Source organism: Tetrao urogallus, assembly GCF_951394365.1.
Source record: "Tetrao urogallus genome assembly, chromosome: 18".
Taxonomy (NCBI): Eukaryota; Metazoa; Chordata; class Aves; order Galliformes; family Phasianidae; genus Tetrao; species Tetrao urogallus.
In genome coordinates, this window is record NC_136831.1 from 7,274,546 (window position 1) to 7,292,993 (window position 18,448).

Consider the following 18,448-nt stretch of genomic DNA (forward strand, 5'->3'; position numbering starts at 1 on the left):
ATCACAGAACCATTTGAGTTGGAAGCGACTCTTCTCCAAAAGAGTGGCTGGGTGCTGGAATGGCCTGCTGAGGGATGTGGTGCAGTCACCATCCCTGGAGGTGTTCGAGAAACATTCAGATGTCGTAGTGAGGGATGTGGCTTAGTGGGGAGGTGTTGGTGGTAGGCGGGTGGTTGGACTGGATGAACTTGGAGGATTCTTTCCAAACTTGGTGATTCTATGATACTGTGACCCTTAAAGCCCAACTCCTCTGCAACGAACAAGGACAGGACAGCTATTGCTTTGCCTTCAGAATTCTAGCAGCAGCTTCTCAGGAAATAAGTTCTCTTTAAAATAATTACTATTACTGTGATACAAGCTTCTTTGTCCTTGATGAGAAATGTACCTAAAGCACAGCAGAGGGAAAGCATGCATCTCTGGCAGCAAAGTTCCATGGGGGGATGTGGATGGCCTGGAGTTTCATGAAGCCTGGTGGGCTTTGCGTGCTCAGAGCTGAGCCCAGTGATCCATGGTCCCAGCCTCCTGGCCCCAGGGAGAAGGCTCCCAATGGGGCATACTGAAGCAAAAATGGCAGCGTTTTCCTCCTCTCCCCTCCCCTGTTTCCCAAGAAAAGGTACAATTATAAAAGGGAAAAAGGAATTCTGAAGAATTCTTCTGGCACTGAGGCTCTGTGTTTGTGATCCTCCTTAGAACTCACAGGTCATTTCATTTTTTGTGTAAACGAAGTATTTTTGTAAACACTAGGAATGCTTCTCCAGCAAGGAGCAAGGTGAAGAGTTTGCTGAATCTCTTCCATATTGGGAAAGAGCCTCCCCAGATCCTCCATCAAGTTATCTGGAGGAAAAGTAACAAATAAGGGTACACAATGCCAACCCACCCAGCGCTATCAGCTGCATATGGCACAGCACAGCTCTCAAAGCAAAATGGAGCTGATAAGGAAGAAGTGAGAGCTGCTGAGCTCGTTTCGGCCACGTCTCACTACGGTGCTGTCAGCCTTTCCTTGTGCACGCCCGTTAGGATCTTGAATTCAGCTCCTGAATTCTTAACTAAAAACAAATATGAATTCATCCAAACAAAGCAAGGCAGATTCCTGAATCTAAATGTGCTGTGTCCATAAACACCGAGTTCTGGAGACAGTTAGTGCTTCACATACGTGCTCCTGCAAACCTCATCAGAGGCTTCCATCAAACTCATAACACTTCTAAGCCATTTAGTTTCACGTCTTGCCTTCACATTTGGGAACTATAGGGGCAGCTCATGCAAGAAGCCCCCCAGGAGGTGACACTGCATTAGAAAACCCTACAGATACGTTGAGTTTCTGCTTTTTCTTTCATAAGAAGTTGTTTTCCTTCATTCAACACTGTAGAAGGGAATATCTTAGGCTGCAGTTGTGATGCCGTTCTTCTGAGTTACCTCCACCCCCATGTTTTGAAAGCAGCTTCAGTGTCAGGGCTCAGGAGCAACCGCAGCAGCACAAGGCGGCAGTTATCTGATCCCTCTCAATGTACAGTTATCCTCCTTCCCATCACTGGCAACAGGACTCTCATCGTGAGGCCATTCATCCTGAAGGCTGCTGATAAGTATCCCAGGCAGGCTTAGAACAAGATAGCCAATAAAGCCCACATTTACAAGCACTGTGATGCTGTACACCTATCTGGGCAGCGCTTGACATCTGAGCTGGGGGAGATTATCAGCCATGGGAGGAGGTGGGAAGCCCCGGCTGCTCCTTCACAACCCCAGGGACTCTCTGTGTGACCTTGTAGAAGCCACCCATTGCTGCCTATAAACCAGCGATGTGGTTTCCATGCTCTGCACAAGTGTTTTAAGACACCGGTAACACGTGTGAAATGCTTTGAGATCCTCAGATGAGAGATATTATGCACAGCAGTAAAGCACTCTCCTTTTAGGGACAGCTTGGGATTCCAGTTGGCTTTTAGTGCTTGAACGGAGGGAATGTTTGTGTACCAGAAGAACTCCTCATCCATTTTTAGATTAATGGCAGGCAGGGAGTGAAGATTATCGCTCAGCCTGCAGCCATGGCAGCTGTGCTTGGCTGGCGTCTCAGGGAGCACGGCTGGAACGATGCTCCTGATAAAAGCATCATTATTTCATGGCACTGCTGCTCCACACTTCTGCTAGTGAGAGCCAAGAGCAGGAGGTATGGCAGGGAGCAAACTCTGCTCTTCACCTCCTGGCAGCCTCTTCCTCCCCATGTCACGGGTTGGGAGTGGTGGGACTAGCAGAGGTGAGGGCATCGCTCCCTGTCATTGTGTTCTTGCCATCTGTTTGGAATGATTAAATCAAGGAGCCTCCTCCTGCAGTAGGCACAGCACAGCACGAGTAATTGCCCACACTCAGCAAACAGCAGCTGAGTAGCTTTGCTTTGCTGCTTTACTTTGTTTTAATACAAACACAAGTTTGTTGTGGCACAGGTCTCCTGGATTTCCGAGTGCTGCCTCTGTCTCCACAGCATCTTCTCTTAGGGGGAATGAGAAAGTGATGGGGAGAACTCTGTAGCTCCTGTTTAAGTGGAGGCACAGCTGGAACAGCACCCACTCTTTTCCCTCCCTCCATCCAAGTGAATCTTCTCTCTACCAAGCATTGGGGGCCCTGGGAATTCACTATTTATCTGTTATATAAAGGAGGGGGAACAGCAACAAGTTTGGGGTTTAGTTCAATAAAAGGCAAGAGAAAAAAAGCCTTAAGCCTGGGAAAACTTCTCACGTCCGCCAGTACCACTGTCATGCACACAGCCCCAGAGGGGGCCCAGCGTGGGCAGAGGGCTCTGCTACCTGCACAAGGCAAAGGTGAAACATTACTGTGCCACAGCAGATGGCTCATTAACCCAAATGGGATCACAGGGAAACTGCCCGAGGCTGGAAGTGCTGTGCTGCAGCAGCCACATCCTGCGAGGAAGTGCATGGAAATAGGGAGGGCACCAGATTAGACATCAGAAAGGAAAAAGGAAAAGCATCAAAGCGGCATCTTAACAGGCCTTCCATCTTCTCTCACATTCTGCAGTAGATGTTTATCTTAAGGAGCTGTGAGGTGTGTGTTTCAGGCCCTGTCTGTGGATAATTACTGACTTCAGCCCAGGACCTGTACCTGAACAGTGTCACATTCCCCTCATTCTGAGCAGCATTTACAGAAGGATGGTGGATTCAGTTTGTTTGTTCAGTAGACTCATTTTGCTTTCAGCGTGTTGCTGCCTTTGGTGCTCTTGTTTTAATCTTCCGTACTTCTTTGGTCTCTGTGTACTCCATCCTTGCTTTGCCTCATGCTGCAGTCCCTCCTTCCATCCTCCAGAATGAAAGTGCCTCCACCAGACCCCAAAACATAGAGAGAGTTGTGAGGCTCTGGGGAAGTGTCGTACCTCTCATGTCTGTTGCTTCTTGCTGCCTGGGGAGAAGGCAGAAGTCTCTATTGATTTCCACAGCATAACCACAAAGTAGGCACTGCATGACTGCTCCCAGCAAATCCTGCAGCTCCAGCCAAGGAATCTGCATCCCACAGCTCCAGTCTGCCTCGCTGGGGGCAACACAGGACATTTCCATGGCTGCTGCTCCAGCTTAAGCCCTGCTTTGTCCTGCTTTGCCAAAGCATCCTTGAAGAGATAGCACTGCAAATTTGATCCACGCTCATTGTTTGTGTGATGGTTTCTAAGTCTTGGACTGCACACTTAAGGATTCAGCACAGAGTTGGGATGGAGGCAGCAGTTTTCCTCCCACCACTTCCAAAACGAGGTGGTTTGTTCCTGTTTTCAGCTGTTTGACTCACACCTCACGGGCTTCATTTCCTGGCATGTTCACAGCTCGTGCTGAGAAAGCTGCAGTTGGCGAGGGCACGGTCTGTTATGGATTGTAATTACTTGCTGAGCTCATTATAATTGTTCAGTTATTGAATAATTTGGAAAGCCAAGCAGGGGGAATATTTGGTTAATTAAGAGCTCGTTTAATCGCTGCTGATTTTATCTTTCCAAAACAGCTCTCACCTTACCGGGGTTTGAAAACCTTTGCTTACCAGCACTGCCGGTGGGAAGCAGGAACTCCGCTCTCTGCCTTCCACTGATGGCACCTGCTCATTTATTACCCAGAGAGGCTTTCTGGAGCAAGGACAAACTTCCAGGGCCTTTGGGCACGGTGGTGCACAAGACTGAAAAAAATAATAAATCCTTTACAGCTTATTGTCGTGATTTTACTTGCATGAAGAATGTCAGGTATCTGTATGAGAGCTCAGGCAGGCTTGTAACTGATTTCTTTTGAAGACTATTTGGAACAGTTTTGAGGAAAGGACATAAAGAAGAGATACCACTGGAATCAAGATGAATACAGCTTAATTCGGAATTATTAGTTAATAACAATGCTGCAGACATTCAGAAAGGAAGGAGAAGAAAAAGCAAAGCCTCGCAACCTTTGTTGATCGCAGGCAGACTTATCTGCCCTTGTTACTTCCAAAACCTCTACAATTTATGGGCTCCTCTAATCCAAGCACAAAATGAAGTGTACTGAACCTCATCCTTCACAATATGCCCTGGAACAAAGTAAACTTATTCTAATGTGTACTCCCTAAAAAGAAAACAGACAGACCTTGTATCTCTGGAAACCTATCAGTCTTTCACAAAGGCACTCATGAACTGCTCCTCTTCTTTTCCTTTTAGATTAAATGCTTCAAACAGGAAAATAATTTTACCAGCTTTTTCAAAGCAGACTCTGCAAGGTGAATTCTGCAAAGCAGAAGAGCTGTCAAAGCAGGTTGATTTTAAAACCTGACAACCATGACAGCCTCCTCGCAGCAGAGCACAGCCACGTCACTGCTGCAGTTACCCATGGTTACAAAACTGTTGAATGAAATTGAATCCAAACCTGTTGAGGAATGTAACTCCCAAACAGGCAGAACAAGTGATCTGGAATGATAACAAGTCAAGCAATTAATGCATTTGTCCTGAGTCCTGGCTGCTGAGGGGACAGGGAAGCTCCTGGTGTGATCTAGCTTTGTATGTTGCTTTTTTGAGAAGAGGGTCAGCCATAAAGCAGCTCTGTGGGAGCCCCATGGTTTCAAGGAGAGGAGAGCTAGGGGGTGTTCTCTCTTTGTCCCCAGGGAAACAGCAGAACACAAAGCAGCTACAGAGCTCTATCAGCAGAGGGTGGCTGTAGAAACACTGTTCTCAACTCTCAGTACTTCATGAATTGTCTCTAAAAACCTGTTTCGGTCTGTCCACACGGAGGGATTCCCATCTGCTGGAGCCTTTGGGCCAGCTGCCAGCTTCACTTTTCACCGTTATGCCTGCAGGTGTGACATCAGTCCCCACCAAGCATCGCTGGGATGTTCCAATCAGCACTGCAGCACTGCTACCTGCAGTCAGCATTTTGGCAGCAGGAGCTGAAACATCACTTCGGACAATGGGACACAACAAGCAAGCTTTGCTCTCAGGCCCCCCCTCCAGTCTCATCATCCTCACCCTTTTCTTTCAGCACCCTTTCATTCTCCCATTCCCTTTCAGGAACTCCTTTCTGCTGCCACCACCCCCCTGTGGCCTCCAGCCCTGCTAGATGTGTGTCCCCCACCCAGAAGCTGACTGCACTGAGAACTCAGCAGCCAGAGCACAGCACGCAGCCCCAGGCCCTGACCCTCACCCTGGGGTGGTCTCCATCACCCACCCCACAAGGGGCTGAGGGCCACAAAGTATTTCTTGGCTTCCTACGTGGGAGTGCGTGCAGTCAGAATTCTCCGAAGCGTTACGTTTTACTGCCACTCCCCAATGTAAACTGGGTGAATTGATGGAGTCAAGCCCTGAGGATAAACACCAGCCCTGCTGTTTAGAGTAACTGTCGCCAGGAGGAGAGGCGGGCGGGCGGCTGAGCCTGGCTGCCAGGAGGTGCCTGCACCCAGTGGCACCCACAGACCTCAGCCCTGGGACAACAGGAGCAGTGGAGAGAGGGGGGAACCGGGGTACCAGAACAGAAAGAGAGGACCAGCAACCTTCACCTGAGTCATTTGTAAATGTTTATAGCTGGGGATGGTTTAAGTCTTCAAACAAAGCCAGCCTCTGGATTTGGGCACTATGTGGCAATGCTACAAAATGCTGTTTGAAGGAGTTCTCTATTTCAGATTATTTTCAGTATTTTAGCTGTCTAGCAGTGGTGAAGCTCATGTGGCTAGGAACCATCCTTGGCTATGACACCTAAACAGAACTTAGGTAATATTTATGGCCAGGCCAGTATTTTGAAGGAGACTCAAATTACTTAAGATCACTAAGTCCAACATTCCTTCCACATCTGTGTTCTTCCCAATCATAGAACCACGAAGGTTGGAAAGACCACTAAGATCATCCAGTCCAACCATCAGCCACCCCACCATGCCCATGAGCCACATCCCTCAGTGCCACATCTCCATGGTTCTTGAGCACACCCAGGGATGGTGGATGCACACCTCCCAGGCCCAAGGCAGCTACTGTAGAGACGGATTTCACTTCACATTCTAGTACAATCACTTGCATTCTCAAGGAAAAAAGCTGTCTCAGATGCACACGTGCTGTCCTCAGCCTTCAGGGCCTTGAACGCAACTGGAAAACACCTGTTCTCCTAAATGATGGTTTCGTGCATCTGTAGATCTCTGCCTGCACCCAGCAAGTAAGCCAGTGAGCTCAAATCTCATCCATTTGGAAAGATTTTGCAATATACTAGTTCTCCCCTTCCTTAAAATATCAGAGGGGAAAGGGACAGTTGTACATCCAGAGGATCAATTTCAGTCTAACATGAAATGGCAGCAGACCAAGCAAATAATTTTCTATTCCCACTTTTGTCCTCTCTGTGTGGATGTCCCGGGGAGCAGCCTGCTGTCCGTCCGTCCCGCATGTTCATCTCCAGCTGGAAGAAAACTCAGGTTCAATAACAGCTGCTGGGCAGGGGAGAGGCAGACGATGCAATTTACTTTTTCTATTAAGTTAATTGATCTGTTTACTCACTCACTCAATCTCATTTATTAATACCAAAGCTTTAAGGCTCAAAGCTCTTCTGTTTTTCCAGCTCCGTGAAATGATTTAATTAGAGATAGTTCTGCTGCTTATAACCTTTGCCACGTTTGTAGCATTAATGTACAAGCCCTTGTTTATAAATATACAGTCCCCGTTACCATTATGTTTCCCACTCCAGGGGAATCAGCGTGCAGCACATCTGCTGTCAGCACCTTCACTTCTGCCATCCTCCCCATCACCAGAAGGCAGAAAAATTACTTCTGAGATGCTCAGATCTAAGCTATGTCCCTGCAGGATTCAGCTAGGGAAAGGTTTTGATTACTGCCCTTCTGTACATGCTTCATGGCCAAAGTATTTTGTTTAAGGAGAATGATCAGGAAGAGGACAAATTTTAACGGCCTGCCCGAAAGCCTAAATATAAACCTGAGCTGCAGTGTGAAAACGTGTTTAACTTCTGCTGGAAGCGATAGGCTTTGCAGTACGTTGGCCTCTATTTAACCCTCTATTTAACTTCTCCCTCTGCTTGGCTTGCTGTATTTATTTCTCACCTTAGTGAACAACAGGCAAAGTTTATGTTGATCCTGTTCCTCCCTGTGGAAAGGAATTCCTCTCTAATTACTTTTTATCTCCCTCCAAAACAATGACAAAACGCATTTATGGTTTGCAACTGCAATTGCAAAACAGAAAAAATGCAAGATCATTTTCTCATTCATTTTCTGTCGAGAAGGACTGAATGGTGTAAGACTTGCCTGGTTTCGCAGCTGTCAAAGTTTGGAATCATCTGCTGGAATGTGGCCTTCTCTTTGTATGTGGGTGTTCAGTGAGTCACATTTAAAGCCCTAGATGCAAAGAGGATTCCCAGAACACATCTCCTCCTCTTCAGTAATGACATATACCAGAAATAAAAATGTTTGCCTGCTGGTGGGGATAGAAGAAACCACCATCCAGAGCCAAATGATGCAAAATAACTCCATGAGGACCCACCGCTTTTTATGTCCCTCCCAGATTTAATGCTCTGGCTGCCAAAGTAATGCATCAGGAGGTCAGTGACGAAGTGCAAATCTACCCAGAGACCTTATCCTGGCAGTGAAAGGCAGTCTCAAAGGAAAGCACTGGGATTTTTTCCTTCTCTGAGATGCTGTGATTTCAGGCACCACCAGTTCTGCAGCCCAACAGCTCAGAAATTCAACCAGTCCAGGTTGCCTGGAAAGCCTCAGAATTATCCAGCAGTAAAGCTAGATGTTTTGAGGGGTTTGCTTTGCTTGGGTGCATGTGAAAGTTAGAGAAATGAAGGAGCTGGTGCTTCCTGGCTGCTTTTATGATTTTGCAGTTAGCATCCAAGCATTTCTAGTGATCCTGCAGCCTGGTCTGCACACGTAGGAGCATCCCTGCCAGCAGGGATCCCCTAACAAGATCCATCCTGTAATACAAAACAGCCACTGATGATCAACAGCAAAAAAGGGTTTTTTTGGTTTCTATTTCAGAATCCAGTACTTTCTATCCACAGGTTTTCCCCAAAAAACTAGCACATTCAACAGCCAACAACATGGATCCCTACCTTGCCATTCTTTCAGCTGCGTAAGATAATGGGAGATGGAAACAAACACCTCTCCGAAATAACAAGCATCCTTTTAAGCAGGGACAGAAGAAAAATAAGAGAGTATTAAGTTAAAGAATGAAAAAAAAGAAAGCAAGTTGAACACTTGTCAGTTTACCACAATCAAAAATTCTTCTTCAAATTGAATACACACAGGATGGGTTAAAAAGGATGCAGGAAAAAGACAGTTTGAGTATGGCTGAGAAAAATAAGCCACATGTGGGGGTCTGTCCACTCAAACATCGGGTGCCTGAAGCATTGCTATTTTGAATGTGCAAACACTATAGAGCTACAGTTAGCAATATTGGGCTTTTTCACAGGCTAGGAAGCAGAGTGAGCATTCCTTGCTCTAAGACATCCCTAATCTCTTTGAAATTAAACAGCCCTGCATGTGCATCACAGAGCTGATGAGACAGGAACTGCTGGCACCAAGCTCTAACAAGGCACTAGTGGCACTTCTCACTGGCGACAGGACGAGGAGAAATGGGCTTAAGTTGCACCAAGGGAGGTGTAGGTTGGATATCAGACACTGAAAGGGTTGCTAAGCATTGAAGTAGGCTGCCCAGGCAGGTGGTTGAGTCACCATCCCTGGATGTGTTTAAAAATCATTTGGATGTGATGCTCAGGGACGTGATTTAGTGGAGGGTTGTTAGTTAGGGTAGCATGGTTAGGTTGTGATTGGACTTGATGATCGTTAAGGTCTTTTCCAACCTGAGCAATTCTATGATTCTGTAGTGTGTGTTTCCAGGTCACTGTTTGCAGTGATAGTGCAAGGTCAAGCACTTTGCACATCACTGAACATCAAGGCAAATGCCACTTGCAGGTGTCCCAAACAATTGTGATGGTCGAGGCAGTGAATAAGTAACGGCATACACATACATTCCCTATTTAGCATTCACAGTAGGTAAAAGCTTAAGTTTGCTAGGACAGAATTGAGATGAAATAAGAGATTTGAGAGGAGATGATGGAACAAAATAAAAGAAAGATGCACAGTGTGGAAATAGGAGTTGTTTTCCCTCCTGCAAAGCTTAGGTACAAGTCACCCGTGCTTGTATGGAAGATAAACGTGCCTACACAGACACTTCAGGGATAAATGGGCTGTTGTTGAAGGAGAGCTGACTTTATGTTTCAGCAAACAAGCTGTAAAACCAGCTTTCAGCCTTCTAAGCAGGTTTACAAAAGTGCAGATAAGGCAAACAATGCTGTACTTCCTCAGTGCTCTTTCTACAAGGAGCAACAGCCACTCACCAGGGAATTACCAGCACTTTACGAGGGCTCTCTGCCCTGGATTTCCTTAAAGTCTGCCTTCTGAATGAGGCTGGTGATCCACGTGTGCCAGAGCCATCTGTGGTTCACGAAGGAAATCACTCTGCTATTCTTTCAATCTTCGGTTGGGGTTCCTCACAATAGACTTCATCAGGAGAGACAAGAGCTGAGATTTTCTTTCTTTGCTTAGGGGCAGAGGAGTGGGGTTGCATTCTCTCCTGTTTCTATTAGAAATGAAGAAAGAAACCCAGGGTTTCTTGACAGCATGGCCTTTCTGTAAACAGAGTATTCCAACCAGCTTTCCTGAACTTGAAATTCATTCAAATGGAGCTTGTAACATTTCATGTGGACAACACACCTTCAGGATAAGTCTCAGTGCAAACGTGTCTTTCCAGCTTTTGTTATTTACAGGGTGTTAAAGAAGACACAATGATTCCACAACTGCTTACACACCTGAACATTTTACACGTCAGAAATCCCAAGAGGTCCACTCAGCGCTCCAACAATCCAGTCGTACAGGATTAAAAGAAATAAAATGAAGAGTGTGCTATAGCACTGAAAGCTAGGTGTATGTCAGAGACCAAATCTGATCACGTATCTGTTAGTTTAACAGGATATCCTGGTAATTTCCAACGCCTTAATAGAAAAATAATTTCCAAAGTATCATTGGATGAGCCCTCCAGAAGTGTTACCCAGTGTCTTAGTCGAAGGCATCTCCTGATGCCTTTTCTATTTCACCCTGGCTTTTATTTCACACAAACAGGCTTTCTTTAAAAAAATCTTTCTTTAAAAATGCTTAAATTGACATTCCTAAATACCTTCAATGATTATGCTTGAAGGGACAAGGCTCAAATGTACATCAGAACTTCGCCCCAGTTCCCCCCAACCACGTACCAACCCATCTTTACATTATTTGAACCACGAGGGCTCTATACAGAAGCTTTCACACCTCTGGGAAACATCAAGATTTTGGGTTTCCCGTGTGTTCAATTAAGAGCACTTGTCTGCAGCAGCTTGGCATCAGATTTATGCTAGTTGACTAGAACAAATCCTGTCCTCAATCTGAATTCTGAGAAAAGGAACACTGCATTTCCCAGCAGCGACAGGCAGGCTGAACCTGAAAGAGGACAGACGGATGCATCAACAGCAATTACAGTATTTTAGATTCAGAATGATCTGTCAAGAAATGGGGAGAGATAACCCCTAATAAAAAGTTATTAGGGGGCTAAAATTAAGTCAAGCTTATTTCTAATGATTGCTGAATTCTGCAGATTCCAATGCGCCTCAGGAACATCAGCCTTTCTGCTGTTATTTCCCTGCTGGAGGATACAATCAGAATCTTTTAGATTGTGCTCTATTCCCTCATTTGCCACTTAATTTCTTCATAGATCTGGATATATTGCTTTTAGTAGTTCAGATACTGAAGCTTCAAATACAAAATCTTGATTAGTACCTGGAACACACAACATATTGAATTATTGTGCTTTTCTCAAAACATAAATTCTATTACCAGGTACAGCGCACACATTTCTCACAAACTGCATTTGACAGGTTTGGTCATCACATTGAACACGTTACTGAAGCTTAAAAACCCCAGAAGACACAAATACCAATTGGATTCTATTTCTGAACGTCAGTCAGTTCGCATTACGGGAGAAGCGCACCATGTTTGGAAGATATTACAACGTACAGGATCTTCAGAAGATTAAAACCTGAGAGGAGATGAGCTGAGATTTCCCCCATGGCCTGACATGTTCTTGTTAAGCAGTGTTTTATAGAGGGCAGCTCTGAATGCACCACTGCCATTTAGTGCAACTCAAAGCCTGGATGACAGAAAAGTAATAAACTCTTGGAAAAAATGGTAGAGCCCTCAGTTTTTATTCCTCAACCTTGAGAATCAAATCCAAATCCACAGAGGTCCATTGATATTTAGATTTCTCTGACAGCAGTGGTAAAAACCGCGTTTAAATCACAAGGTGGTGTTAGAAATCAAGTTTTAAGCCAGCAGAACTGTTGCTGATGATCTTGGTCTGCCTTCACATAAACATACAACTTCAGTGGGATGAATCTGCTTTGAATTAACAGCATTGGAGACAAGTAATTAGATACAGATCCAAATAACAGCATTATTTTCCTATCATCCAGCCACTGAAACAACTCCTTGGAGACTAGGAAGCCCTTCTCAGGTCTCAGTTTACTTCAGAATTTGAGAAAAAAAAGACTTTCTTCCTACCATTTACTTAACATGGTGGCCCAGAAAAACCTTTCCCAAGTCACTGCTTTGTTTCTTCATTTGTGCTGCAGCGCAGTCACCCCTTTCTCTCTGCAGAGAGCAATTCATTATTCTAATAACATCACAGACTAATGATCCTAGCTGATTAGAAATAGCCATCCTAATTCAAAATAGAGAAATCCAAAAAAAGCTATTGATAAACTTTCTGGAATGAAATAAAGCATTGTTTTTAGACAAAGTAAACACAGCAGCTCACTACACCCGATGTGTAAGCAGTGTCAACAATAACAGAAGTCAAGAGCCCTCTTAAAATGGGTCTTAAGATTAAATTCAGGCCCAATAAATAGATGCTTCAAATTGTTGTACAAATGAGCTCCAGCTCAAGAGCATTTCAGTTTAAGATGTAAGTGGACACCAACTTCCCTCAGAGCCCACATACCATGCACAGCTGCTCAGCACGGTTTCATTACCCAGCTGTCCAAGCAGCAAGTCAGGGTTTACACGATCAAGTCTATAGAGACAAGCACATGCAAAACCACCACAAAGCCAACTTCCTTCTCACCTGTGCTGCTCTCAAATCTTACAGTCATAGCTGGGAATTTGGACAGCTGAACACTCGGCTGAATACAGAGTGCCTGACTACCTCCACCCAGCTCTCCTTTCAACACTTGATGTACACAGTTCAATGGTCACACTCCCATAAAGCCAGCATGTGCTTTCTGACCAGGAGATTAATTGTTTTCATTAAGGTGACACTGACATAGTGAGTTGCACTGGGAATGCTGCATGCTGGTCAGAGGAATCCACTGTGGTGCTGTTCCCTAGTGCATCACTGCATTTGTGATTCAAAAGCAATGTGCTTTCTAAACTAAAAGGCCGTATTTCTGACGTCACATTAACTGGTCCTTGTTTGTAGCAGAAAATGTCTGTAGAAATTTAATTTTAAAAGAAAGTTCAAGTAAAGCCCAGTAGTCAAACCACAGGTGTACTGCCTGTGCTAAGGACTATACATTCCTATCAAGAGGAGATATTTCTGAAAGGATAGCACTCATCTTGATGAATTAACTTTGGTCAGACTTCCTAAATCCCATCAGTAATAGAAGCAGCTGCAGGATTTAACAGCAGCATGGGGTGTCATATCAAGATATAGTCCAAAAGGTAGTTCATAACATTTACACTGAAGAATCAAAATAAATAAGTAGAAAAATAAAGAGCCAATCATAGGATTACACATAAAGGGAAATCTTTTACAGAATATACCAAATCTAAGATGGTCCTTAAGGCACTGTTTGCAGCATGTACTGAAAAGGACATGTGGAAATAAAACGTGTTACAATATCATAATACATCTGGGAAATTCTGATTGAATGAGAGTCTGTAAGAGTTCTCTCCATTTCTCTCGCAGGGCTTCTCTTGTTCCATCTGACCATTATGTTCCACCCCTGGAGGAATTACATCAAGACTGGATCCCCAATGCTATGTTCTGGGTTGCAAGTGAAGGAGATGGTGATGGCGTAGCGAGTGCCCCAGTGAACCTTTTCCACCCGATGCAGATTCTCTGATCCAGAGGTGAAAAAGGAAACCCGGCCTGTAAAGACAAAGTATTTAATCAGCGACATAGAGTTTGCCACTCAGCAATCAGCTCTACACAGTTCTGCTGTTGTTGTCTCAGTCCAGCTGCTCCTAGCTACCTGAGAGCCCTTCGCTCATCACACAAACTGCTGTGAGCTTGTGCTGCACTCTGACAGCTTTATGGACTGTTTAACTTTATGTTAATCCTTCGTGCTGCAAAGCTGGAGACGTAATTCCACCACATCTCATAGTTTATAGAAGGTAGGAGGAAGCCAAGAACATACGAATCCAGGTTTTAGTTGCCTCAGTTAAGAAGAAAAAAAAGAAAAAAAGCATCTCTGGTGACAATCAGTGAAGCGCCTGGGTTTCTCCCTGCTTCCCTTCTAATCTGGGCTCTAATTTTAGACCAAAGAAGGAGGAAGTGCTACGGAGGTGGTAAAAAGTCTTCAGTGAACAAATGCTCAGCAGGTTCACAAGTAGCTGTGGCAGCTTATTAGCACTGTGCCAAGTATTTGCTATAGCTTTTTGTACACAGCCAGCTCACTCACTCTTGAGCCAGGACAGAAAGTTATGTATTACTCTCATATACAAATTAATTTTCCTTAGCAGGAGTCACTGCATCTATACATAGATTTGGAAGTTGTTCTATAGGTGCAAATGCTTACCCCTGTGCTTCATCCTGTCTAAGCTCTGACCATCACACTGCCCTGCCATGGGGCTCTCCAGGCCTTAGGTTGCTTCAGGGTGGAACCCAGTGGCTTTGATAACTCCAGCAAGCACCCCACTGAACAGCACATCAGAATGGTCACTCTGCACTTCCATGCTATTTAAGTATTTTGAGAACATAACAGTTTGATGTTGAACACATAACAGAACTGAAGCAGCTCTAGGAGTGCTCAAATTTCCATAAAGGACAGTAATACCAACACGCATCACTGTTTTACCCCAATAGCATATGTTTTTCCTTCTCATCTATTTTTTTCACTGTTCAGATTAGACTAAACTTTGTTAAAGCTTACCTAGAACTCACACTGACAGTCTGACTCTGCCTGGGATCATTCACCACTAGGCCAACCAAAAAACTTCAAAGGCTAATTAAAGTCTGCACAATTACAAGACAAGCTATTCCAACTCTGGTACACTGCAGAAAATGGACATCAGCTACATAGCTGATGTTCTTTGCTAACTAAAGATGCAGAAGTTATTTTGCTCGCCTGCTCTTCAGCAGCACACATGGGAAGTTTGAACAAAACCAGACTGGCCTCATGGAGCTTGAGCTGCCTGTGTCCATGCACATGCAGCTGCAGTGTGTATTTATTCTCTCATAGGAAGCAGTCTCAGCTGCCAAGCAGAGCTATGAACTCATATATCATACTCTTCTCTGCCTCTGGCTGTAGATCAATAATGTGTAAAGCTATAAATAAATGTAAAAAATAAATCCATTTGTACACATAGCTCATACACACCTTGGTGTCCTGCTCTTATGGAAGGAAGACTGTAAACAAAAGCAACGCTCTCCTATCCTGCAAATGTTACAATGAACAGAATGACTCTTGAGGTTTTAATACAAAGTCCATTTAACTTGAAAACAGGGGGTGCTTTTTTTTGCTTTCTTAAATCTTATTTGAATACCATTCAACTACATCAAGATTAGTCCCTCGCCTGCTCACCCAAAGCTTTGCCTTACACAGACTCTCAAGCTTTTTTCATTGATCTCTTATTAGAAACAGTAGTAATTCAGAATTAGACAAGTTTCAGTGTATTGTTTAAACCAGTTTAAATGGATTCTTTAGCTACAAAGAACGTGTTTTAATTTTCTTCTTTAATAAATATATGTCTTCAGATATACAGTACTTTATAGTTCCTTGTGCACCTGGTCTCATCTCTGCCTGTTAGGGTCTTCCATGTCACCAAATATGTTTACTGGCTGTTTCTGAAGATACTTTTTCCTCAGTTGGAAAGAATTGATTTTAAAACCATTTCCATTACGAAATTTCAGTATGAATGCACAGCCTCTCCACTTTCTCCACAGTACAACTCACCCCATTCTTCATAGTATAACTGTTCAAAGAGGGGGGGGGGACAAAAGAACATCAATTCTCATCACATCTAATAACACTTTTAAGGGATATACAGTAACATCATTATCCAGGACACCTGGGGAGAGACACAAGATAAAATCATCCTCTTCCTTAATGGTGCACCTTTAGTGATGGGCCTTTCAAGCACACGGAGACTTCATGATCTTGCTTCAATACACAGCATCTGAAGAACACATAAATCACTACAAGAAAGCAAGTGGGTGAGAACTAAGTTGCCTTAAAAAGTGTGCCCTAAACACAGGTTGTCCTTGTTCTAGTAATTTTTGATCAATTCTGAGTTCAGGATTTTAAATCCCAAATTTTATATGAAAAAGTATTACATGGTGATAAGTCACGCAGCAGTGCGAGGATTTCTGTCACTGGCAGAGGAAGACATCCCCAAGGCAGTTCCACTAAGCTCTTCACACCATCAAAAAGCAACAGAGTGAATGCTGAGCTTTATAAGAAATGACCACTGTGTTACAGATGTTAAAGAATGGCTATGCAACTATGCATTGCAAACAAAAAAAGTGCACGTACACTCCATTTCCTGATGAAACAAGTGACAAAAACTCAGCACAAACTACACAGAACTCAAATCCTTCTTCCTTTTTTCTTTCCTTATTTGAGCTAAGAAAGATTTCAGATTTTTTTTTATTTCCATCTCTCCTCCTCCCACTTACCCAAGAAGGTTTCTTTCCAACATGCTTTTCTGCTCCAGTAATAGAATCTTGACTACTACTTCCCGACACATAAAGCTTGGTTTGATTTATGAATTGTTGCTGTTAAACTGTAAGCTTTTCTGAGATCACAAGCTACTACTCAACACAGCTTTATAGCGTGGCGTTTTGTAACCAACAAAAAGAAATGAAGTTATCCCTGGCTCTTAAGTGATGAGCTTCTGGGGTGTGGAAAAAAAAAATACAGGAGAGAGATTACCTCTTCTCTTGAGGTCAGTGCTTCTAAGCTTTCAGAGACATCAATCTCTGAGCCAGGTCCTGAAAGATGAAGACTGGAAGTGTCTCTAGATTAGAAGCAACGCCAAGAGTAGTAACAAATTTGTGTTGTCTTTTTTTGTTTGTTTGTTTTTGCCTCTGAGATAAATCAAGTCTGAAAAGTATTTTATCCTGAACATAAACATTTGACTCACATTTTCCCCCAATCACTGCAAGATGCCAAAAACTCCATTGCCTGTTTGGTTTCACACTTTAACCAGTACCTCAGCCTCAGGGAAGAGTTCAGATCCACAAGAGCAAAGGAAGTGCTGTGGGCTGCCCTCCCACATCTACTCTCCGTCTCTTTCTCACCTCCACTTGCCATTCCAGAGGAACTGAATCAGACAAGACATACCACAGCAATTAGGGCAGCACATCTGACAATTTAATGCTTTTAACACTTGGGCATCCAGCTCCTGTATTAGGTAAAAATACTGACAATTTTGAAGACCTTTCCATTGGTGGCCTTGCTCTCTTTTCTGGACACAAACACAACTCTACAGCTGCTCTCAAATGGCTTCAAGATTCCATAACACTGCACAACAGTTACAGAGTCCATGGAAGAGCAGAACTTCCTTACTGCAACATGGGAGTGAGTTTCTTCGTTGCTCAACGATGCTCTCCACAAACGCACTTGTTTTCATCTTTCTTTGTATACTAGCAAAAATAAAATCCGAAGAAAAAAAGATTTATGGTAACCTGAATACCTACAGGAGACTGTTTCTAAATAACTAGCTTGCCCACAGCCTGCATCTGTACAGGAACAGAAGGAATCAATCAGTCCTTGCCTTTGATCTAAGAATCCTTGTATCTACAACTGTTCTCTCATCCCTTCCATTTTTCCTAGAAATGTTCTGTTGTAACAAACTTCATCATGAGAAGATTAGCTGATGAGCTTCCATTCCCTGCAGACTGGATAAGGTGTTATTGTGGTGCAGCCACTTCCCCTGCCTACTCACAGACACTTCTCCAGCTCTGCTTCTGCACTGGTTTCATCCACAGCTGCTTTTTTGGTTCCTTTTTGATGTTATCCTCACATATCCATAGAAGCTTTTACAAAAGTAACCAAAAGGAGAGTTGTACTGGAGTTTAAAAAAACTCACACAAACTCATTTAAATATGTCAGCTTCTCACACCAGTCCAAGCCAAGGAATTGCTAACAAGCTCAGCATGACAACATCCATCAAAACTGAGCCCTGGTCTTCCTTGTCACTGACACAAGTCAAGCTCTCAAATGCCGTCAGGCTGAGAAAAGCTTATGATGTCGAAAAAATGGAAAGGGAGGAAGGCTGTAACTACATTAGAGGCAGATTCTTGCTTTCCTGAGTTTTTGGGTTTTTGTTTAGTTGTGGTTTTTTTGGTTGTTTTTTTTTTTTTTTTTGAGAAGCAATTTTTGCACTGATCCACAGGAATCATTAGTTATAAAGACATAAGCACCAGCCACAAGATCCACTGCTATGAGTTGCCTATGACCCCAATTTTGATCAAGTAACACTATTCACAAAAAATACTTAAGCAGAAGCAAAATCAAGGCATATTTCACAGCGCAGCAGGGACAGCCCATTTAGTTTGGCATTCAGCAACATCTCACAGTATTCCCATAAGGTTTGTTCTCTGGAGATGTTTTCCCTGCTGAATCTCAACATTCAGTTACATTTTTGTAAGCAAACTGCCTACAGTTCTCTACCTAGGCTCAGTCCTGGGAGCAATATAGACTGGAAGAATATACAC

At 43.8% G+C, this 18,448-nt stretch overlaps 1 protein-coding gene across 1 annotated transcript in view; it reads right to left on the reverse strand.

The window, feature by feature from the left end:
* Positions 1–13,520: 13,520 nt before the first annotated feature.
* The window catches only part of OGFOD3 (2-oxoglutarate and iron dependent oxygenase domain containing 3), a gene marked incomplete at both ends in the record, with an annotated part of 34,993 nt that continues 30,065 nt past the window's right edge, over positions 13,521–18,448 (reverse strand). Inside the window, one exon of the mRNA XM_079544286.1 lies at positions 13,521–13,657. Within this exon, the coding sequence (XP_079400412.1) occupies positions 13,521–13,657 (137 nt within the window). The remainder of the gene's footprint in view (positions 13,658–18,448) is intronic.